The 9090-nt window shown below is 35.0% G+C and overlaps 1 protein-coding gene across 1 annotated transcript; it reads right to left on the bottom strand.

Annotated features, from left to right (window-relative positions):
- Window positions 1-3001: 3001 nt before the first annotated feature.
- On the bottom strand, window positions 3002-6806 carry LOC131610874 (protein WHAT'S THIS FACTOR 9, mitochondrial). The gene is made up of 2 exons (XM_058882928.1): window positions 5339-6806; window positions 3002-4236 (listed from the first exon to the last, which is right to left on the bottom strand). Exon 1 carries the CDS (start codon window positions 6685-6687, stop codon window positions 5440-5442), a length of 1248 nt encoding a protein of 415 aa, XP_058738911.1. The 5' UTR covers window positions 6688-6806; the 3' UTR covers window positions 3002-4236; window positions 5339-5439.
- Window positions 6807-9090: the final 2284 nt, after the last annotated feature.

Genomic DNA, 9090 nt, shown 5'->3' with positions numbered 1-9090 from the left:
TACTCTTACTCTTGTCATATCTTCAGCACAAGTAAACGTGAATTCGTAATAACCTTTACCTACTGAAAGAACACCCCAATGTTTAATTTTCGACCAAATCTTCACAAGCTTAGCACGTAGCGCTACCACCGCGAGTAAAGAATTTCCTTTGGGCCAGATTATCCTACCATGGAGGTTGTTTTTATAATCATTAAGACCCGCCTTATATATACTCATATTCAAGAATCGTTATAGAAAGTCTATTACTCTTGATGACAGACTGAGGAAACTGAGACGTTGGAATATCACATACTCCATTGAGAGCTTTAATGAAAGATTTCTTCCGAGCTCCCACTATTCCTTGCGAGTTTGAAGAACTAGGGATTCCCTGAACCGAAGTGATTTCAGGAAAAAGTGTTGAGAAATCTTTGGAGGAGGAGGAAATCCAGACTGAAACTTCGAACAAGAGGCCACAGTAGCAGCTGTAAGAAATTAGGGGAAGATGGACACTGTAGCAACTGGAAGAAGAAGAAATTACAAATTTAAGGAAGAAGGTGATCTAGCGGTGCCGCTTCTCTTTCTTTATTCAAACTCATCCAAAAAAACGATGCCAATTCAAACAGACACTTTGTGTATGTTGTAATTAATTTGCATGTTCATACTTTGGCAACAATGGTATACATCAAGGTGACAACAATAAAATATTTAAAATCTATATAAGAAATATATTGAATTTATAATGAAATAATAAGAGAAATATTTTATGGTAATAAACACATAAAAGATTATTTAAATACACACATAAAAATACATATCGGTTAATTATTTTAAAATATATCATTTAACCTTCTTTTTTTTATGTCTTTAGCTGTTTACTTGAATTTTAGCATAATTTCTCCACTTTGTATTGTCTAGTATTTTTATTATATGGATCCCATAAATTATATCGAAAAATAAATGTTAATTATAAACATAGAAAGGGACTATCCATGTTTTATTTGTAACTTTGTAAGTCGTGAGAGTATTTATCGTTTCTTTGTTAGCGACCTACCGAAGCCAAACACCGCACCTGAACAGTTTCGGTATTTTTTGTTTCCACAACAAAGCTACCAGTCCCTCTACTACTTTCTTTTCTTTGGTTCTTGCCACTGAATGGTGACTAGTAACCACTTTTCCTTAGCTTTAGCCAATTTTATCTAGAGTAGAGTGAGAAAAAAGGATGAAAAAAGAGAGGAAAATAATATGAGGCGTGTTATTAGTTAATTATTTGACTAGACAATAACGTCTATGTGGATTAAGACCTACCTAAAGTGAAGATTTCCACACGAACGTAGCTTTCATTAAAAAACAATGAAATAGGTTCGTAATGTATCTTTCACCGATCACATCGTAACATTTAATTTTATCTTATTTAATTATTTATTAAATAATGTACTTTTTAATTATTTCCAAGATATTTTACTCTAAAAATAGCTCTATCCAACCTTTTATATTAGATAGATAAGAATTTGATTATTTCAAAGACATTTTACTTTAAGGATAATTCCACCATAAAAAATATAAAAAAAAATCAGTGTATGTCACTAAGATCTAAAATAACATAATTACATATGATATAGAATCTGACTTTTATTTTATAGGAGATAAGTAAGAAACCCCCTATATAATAATATATGACAAAAATTGTATTACTCTTTAACTATTTAAGAGTGTGCAATGCAAATAGATTATTAAGTTAAAGAATTTCATTAGTTAATATTTTGAGCAATAATATTACTTATTGGAAGTTTGAATTTATGTTAATATATATTTTTTAAGGTGAGAGAGAATGAGAGGAGAATAATTTGGCAGAAATGTGATAGGATTTACAAACTTATTAACGAAGGAGACTTGAGAATAAAAATTTGAGAGTTTTTAACGACACTCTTTTAGATAAATGGGGGCGAGAAATCAGACACAAGAAGAGTTGTATGTGTTATAGAGCGTTGGCTTATAAGTACAGTGAGAATGACGATTTTTTGGATTTAAACCGTGGAGGATAAATTGCGGTGAGAAATCAGACACAAGAATAGTGGTATGTGATATAGAGCGTTGGCTAATAAATATGGTGAGAATGACGACTTTTTGGATTTAAACAATGAAACTGGTTGGTTGTGGTGGAGAGATAAGCGTAACTTGAATATAGTTTTCATACTATACTGAAGAGTATTTAGTTAAGATACAATGTAATGATGCTGAAGAATATGATAGAGCCTAATGGTTAATGTTGGCAGGTTTGACACAGTGATTCACTCAAAAGTGTCTTGCTTCGTAGTTAGAAGAGACGTTATCGGCCTCGACTCGTAACTATGCGTTGGTGGATGTAGTATACTTGAAACAATAATTCACATTTTTTAGTGTCTCAATTTTGCATGTATATGGTATATGGTTTGCATTTGGCTCGATATATCCACAGTATTTCAAAGAGAACACGCATCTCATTTTGAGCAGTTCAAAGCACTATTGGGGAGTGGAAGATCTTATGCAAATCGATTAAGCGTGACATGACATGGTTATTGTTTGCATTTGGAACATATAGAAAGCAAGAAACGATAAAGTTTTCAATAACAAATATGTTCTAGGGAAGCAAATGTTAAAATCAACATAAAGCAAGAAACAATAAAGTTTTCAATAACAAAGATGTTCTAGTGAAGCAAATGTTAAAATCAGAACAAAGTAAGAAACGACAAAGTTTTCAATAACAAAGATGTTCTAGTGAAGCAAATGTTAAAATCAGCACAAAGGAATTCGTGGAATTGGCTAAATAACAAATCTAAATGGTTAGTATGTTGTGTGTCCCCATGGTATTTGTCTCATAAAATCTACTTCGAGTAAAAAGTCCAAAGGGGAGTTCAAGGAGTTGTACATTAATTTTAATGCAGCAGTTCAGTCACAAATTTTACAGGCTGAAACTTTGGATGGTTTCCTGGTCTATAGATGTGATTTCATCTTGTTTTTTGTCTGGGAAAATTGGATCAGTGTAGTGCTGGTCTGGTTATTCGTCGAAGTTAGTCAGTCCATTGTGGCGTTGGGAGGAGGCTTATGTTCTAATTGACCAAATAGTGTTTATTGTGAAGTGAATTTGAGCAAATAATATTTAGTATGAAGTGAATGTTCTGTTTCAGTTGATATTTTTGGTCTGGTACAGGTGGTGCAACTTGGCTCATTTAAAATGGAGCTATTTCTGTGTCCTAATGTAGTGGAAAGTATCTTGCAGTATTCTTTTCTGGTTTGGCATCAGTGGATCAAGCCATCAAATGTATCATTTTGCTGTGAATCGTTATTGTCATTATCAAGCCGGATGTATCATTTCACAGTGAATCATGGATGTCGTGATCGGTTGATTCAATATCAGTGTTGGGTGTTTGGTAAATTCCAGTCAAAATTTAAATCATCATTCATTTCTAGTTTAGTGGTGCCGGTGCAGGATGATAAACCGAGTATAATGAGGTTCTGGTTTTTGCTGGAATCTAGCAGTTCCAAGATATATGTTGGTAGGACTTGGGGTGGTTGTATTGTGCAGAGGCTCCCTGTTTCTAACTGTTTCATTTGTGGGAGTTCTTAGTTTGGTTTTGGGGCTGTTGTAATTAGGGTAATGCCTTTCGTTGGGGTCTCTTTTGTAACGTTTTTGTTCTGTCCTTTGCCCTTGTTGTGCTTAGATTAGATTCTTTAATATATCATTTTGCTTCTTAAAAAAAATGGAGCAGTAGCTGCATCTCTTTTTCCTTTCTAAGTAAATTCCACTTTAAATTAGTCAAACAAATCCTTACACAAAAAAAAATGTTGGTTTCAAGTTATATTAATACAAAAGTCAGTTTTAAAAAATGATAAGAATCAAGCCTATGACTGGTGTTAACAATGCAAAATGAGAAGTTTTTATTGATAAAGAAAATACCACTGCACTTTTGTAACTTTGGTAGTATAAATTATTTCTTTCTAATATTTGGGATTTATTTCACAGCCTCTACACCAGCCCAGCTTAAAGGGCAATGTTGTGTGAACAAAAAATGAAACAATATTCTAATCTCAACATATCAGTTAAATGCAACATAAAATTACAAAAACTTTCAACAAGCCGGCCTCGAAAAACATAAACTAAAGCCATCCATACAAATGCATACCATTTTCATTGGACATCATGCCCAAATAAGGAAGGAAAACCATGTATGCGCGTTAGGGAATAAATCTCTACCTATTTCCAAGATATGACTTGCCAGCCTGAAACAGAATTTCATTTCATCAGATTTTGGGTTAATGATACCTCAATCACAAATGCAACCGTTAGCAGCTTAACCATTTCCTCTCCCATCCACCATACCACCAGTAAATTTTTACAGAAAGAAATGTACCATATATGGTTGCCATTTGGCAATTAGATTGAAGGTAAATGAATATTGGATCCTAGTTGTTTTGTAATCCATGTAACTTAGCATCAAATGCTGTAGTTTTTACTCCATCTTTTTGACAATAGACATGAATTACTCTTGTAAAGAAGACAGTAAAACACTGGAAATCCATAACAGCAAAGACAAGCTTGAGCAAAGCAGAAAAGTAGTGCTAGTGCGCTTCTTCTTTCAATTGAAAAGGACTTACTTAATGCCAAAAAGAACCATTCATTTGTGATGATATTCAACAAATAATGGAGAAAAAAAAGTAAATTGGCTCCTCTCAAATTGATATCCAACCAAACCACCACAACAACAACAATAAATGCCTTTTCTCAACATGTGAAGTAGACTATATGAATCAAATTATGCCAAGATATTCCGCTGAGAATCATGTCTAAATAATTACAACCATATCACCAAAGTTTAGAGATATTTCACTCTCACTAAGTTGGTAACTGATGTAGCAAATAAATTTCATAGTTAGTTTGGATGAATCCAAGCAGACAGAAGACTGATATTCCTAGTTGTTGGTGGGACTAAATGTGAACATTTGCTGAAAACAAACTAATTAGTTACATATGTTAATCATTCAACAGAGAATCATCCAACAAATTTGAACTGGCATAACATTCCACAACAGATACCAGAGTACCAAATTTTGTCAAATCTCACATAGTCATATACAATCATCGATCAATATAAAGCTCACAACTATTGCAAATCATTATCAAGCTTCACTTAATCTTTAAATACTCAAATATGCCCTGCCTATTGAGTATTTAAAGCTTTCACAGTAAAAGCAATATAAATAGCAAACTATGAGAATGTTTCACAGTTCCTAGCAAGATAAATCAAATGATATAGCCAATGCAGACTGGTTACAATTAGAAACCCAACAAAATTGCTAGTTTGGAATAGAGCTAGCTACTAACCAGGTGTGTAGAGAGAAAGTCATTTCTTCAAAGTAGAGTCATCCTATTATTGCTTGTCTCATCAATACAAATTACAATTCCGCATCATTGAAAACCAAATTTCACTCACTACTACTATCATCCGAGTCTGAAACTTCATCCTCGCAGAATTCATCGCTTGTTTCAACCTCTTCCTCCTCAGAATCCCCATCTTCCATTTCACCATTCTCCATAGAATCAACCATCAAAGCATCTTCTCCAGCTTTCAAGGATCCATCACCACGATAAAGAAGCCCCGTCCTCATCACATGGTAAAACTTATCTCTATGTCGAGCAAGTGGATGCGGATCCACCAATTTTCCCCTCGCATACCCTTCTCTAAGGGTAACAGTGGTTGTTTTACACTTCAACGAAAGATAAAATATCCCCGGATATCTCGTAAAAATCCTCGTAAACTTATGAGGAAGATTCAACTCCTCCCTCAAACTTCTCAAGTAGTTCCTCTTAGTCTTCTTATGCAAACACAAACTCAAAATCTCATGCAAAACCCCAACAACGCGCTTCTCCATCAAATCACTCTTAGGATCAATCTTAGACGAATCCGCATAAGGCGAAATATAAGGCAATTTCTGAAACTCATCCATCCAAAACCTAACTTTCTTCTGCCCACCATAACCCCTCGGAAACCTCATCGGAAAAACCAACGCCGTTTTCCCTCTCTTAAACTCCCTATACTGATCACTCTCACACTCATTGCTCTTCTGCAAAGCCGAAACCGCAAACTCATCGCACCACCGCGCAAGACGAACAGCCGAAACACCATTAGTCGCCTTAACAAACTGAAAATTTTCCGGATATTTCGGAATTAGCGTTTTCTCAAACGAATCAGGTAAACCTAAATCAAATTTAAGCGGATAAAGAGACTGTAAAGGAACAGTACGAGTTTTCGTCATCATGAGTAACCTAGAGAGTCTCTCAACGGTGTCGTTTTCGTGAAGAGTGTAAATCTTCTGTTCTTGAGAATCTAAAAGCTCAGCGGTTTCGGTTAAACGGAAACAAGGAAGAGAGTTCCAGCGAGGGTGAGGGAACTCGTGGAAGAGAGTTGGATACCTGCGCATGAAACGGAGGACGGGGACGGTTAGGCCGAGAAGCTTTTGCCAGTCGGCGAAGGTTTTGGCGGTGAGGAAACCGGTGGAGGAACGCTTGATTGCGTCTTTGAGAAGTGATGCGGCTTTGAGATCGGTTTCTTTGTCGATGATGTGATCGATGCTTCGGTTTTTCACCCATTTTAGACGGACTTTTGCTATGCCACGGTGTTGGATTTGAAGGTTCGTCAATGGAAGCACTAAGTTTTTGAATTTATTCATCATCTTTCAAGTTCAATTCAACTGTGAAATGGAATGGCAAAAGTCATAACCAAAACCCCTCGTTTTCTTTTCCTCCTACAAACTAAAACCCTGGAAAAAAAATTTGAAATTACTTTTTCAACCTTAGATGCTTCTTCATTGTGAAAAATTAGAAGAAAATTTTACTTTGTAACTCTGCAATTATATTCATACTCTTGTATAAAAAAATAACTAAAATACCTTGTACATAAATTTCGAAACACTTTTTTTCGAAGTCTTTCAATTTAAAAAAAAATTACATCGGAACATTTAAAAAAAGAGTTAAGGTAATTTTCAAATTATTTAAAGTGGAGTTTAAAGATTCATACCGGAACACTTATTTAAAGTGTTCTGGTGGTTTTTTAAGTGTTCCGATGTGGTTTTTTAAACCGAAAGACTTTGAAAAAGTGCTCCGGTTTATATATTTTTGGGTGTTTCGAAATTATTTTTGAAATGGGAGGAAAAAATTAAATTTTTTAAAATATGTACTATTTCTACAAGGGTATTTTGGACCAAATTTTTTTCGTGTAGGGATATAGATATAATTGTAGGGATTCAAAGTAAAATTTTCCTACGTTTAATATCTGAAGATACATTTTTGAAATCATTCTTTTTTATACACTTTAAAGCATAAATTGACGAGTCATTCTTATTTTGCCTACACTTTAATCCAAAATTGGTTGAGATTTACGAAGATGCATCTCCAATCGCGTTTAATTCATATCCCCGCGCCAGACCCTTCATTTTTCATTTATTGCCAACTCACTAAAACCTCATTTGAGCTCGTGAGCAAGTTTCTTCAAGTTCATTTTATAAGGTTCAACACTATTTCTACTTTACAACGTTCAATCATAGGTCATTCCACTCACTCCATTCAAACTTTTCATCCACAACTCTCATCTGGTAAGTTTTTTTTTTTGAGATTCGATGAATATATTATGTAAATAGGTTGTTTAAGATGCATTAAATAGTAGTTCCATTCGAAATAGATAGCTGATATAGACATGTATTCCCATTTGGTTGAGTTTAGGACATAATGGGGTTTTTGCCATTTCTGTAACTCGCGAGTTTATTCAAAAATGCATATCCGAATTTTGACTGAACTAGTTTAAGGCAATGTATCTCCAAATTTGGTATGACTATATTTTGATTTGATTTTCTGGGTTTTTTTTACATGTATAATGGCTGAAAACAATTAGGAAAGAATTAGGCTCGTTTGTTTGCCACAAAAACGTCTGTACAACTTGAGAGGACCAGGGGGGGCTCACGTGGCCACGAGTCGATGCTACCTCGTCTGGTGGGGGAAGTGTTGACTTCACAAGATCGAGGTTCACAATCATCTACTTCCTGGAGTCGCATGTCTCATGCATCTACTTTACAAGACCCTACTTATGAAGCCCCTGGAACCTCTGAAGCTTATGAAGCCAAACAGGAGGAATCCACTACTGATGAGGATGCTCCGGTGGTTAGTTATCCATGAGGCCCATATGACATCTCCTTACTTCATCTCTATGGAGACCATGCTCTATGCAAGGCTGGGAAGAAGATGTATATTTATTCACTTTTGCATTACATGTATTTTATATTAATTTAATTGTAATTGATGGTGATACATTTATTTTTTACAAGAGCGTCCTTGTTTAAAATATGTAAACCACGAAATGAAAATTTGAGAACTGGAACTGCTCAAAGATGATTGGTTCAAGGATGTTTTCCGCTACTCAAAGCTTGCTAGTTTATGTGCTACTGGATACAAGACAATAAACCATGACATGCATGCGACATTTGCATATATATGACATTCAGATATGTCACATTTCCACCTTCATATTGGTGAGATGACCATCACCCTGAATGACGTCTCATGTCTCATGCATTTTCCCATTAAGGGAAAATTACTTGACCGCTCCAAGTTCAGTCGAGACGTAGCCATTGAGATGATGGTTACCTATTAGGGAAGTGACCTAACTAATGCCCATAATGAGTTAGTTGACACCACAGGTGCTCATTTTAGATTTAAATTCTTGGAAGACCTTTATAAATACCACCTGCAGATGGATGTGGATACCGACAAGGAAGATATGCAGGTTAAGTACCACAAACAATATGCATAAAGGTGTTACCTCTTGTTCCTAGTCGGCACGTTCATCTTTGTTGACAAAAGTGCAACCTACATCGATGTGGTCTACCTAAAATACTTTATCGACTTAACGATGATTCATAAGTACAAATTAGGGGGCGCCTGTTTGGTTTATCTGTATTCGAAACTGGGCGAAGATTATCTTTGGAAGACAAAGCAATTGACGGGAAGCATATGCTGCTTACAATAATTTACTATTACTAATATTTTCATAACTCTTATGTTACACTTGTTACTAATATTTATCC

This window comes from Vicia villosa, linkage group LG6, assembly GCF_029867415.1.
Source record: "Vicia villosa cultivar HV-30 ecotype Madison, WI linkage group LG6, Vvil1.0, whole genome shotgun sequence".
Lineage (NCBI taxonomy): Eukaryota > Viridiplantae > Streptophyta > Magnoliopsida > Fabales > Fabaceae > Vicia > Vicia villosa.
This window is presented reverse-complemented; position numbering and strand designations above follow the sequence as displayed.

Excerpts from the sequence above, each read along its gene's own strand:
- LOC131610874 (XM_058882928.1), bottom strand. The coding sequence starts at position 6,687 with ATGATGAATAAATTCAAAAACTTAGTGCTTCCATTGACGAACCTTCAA.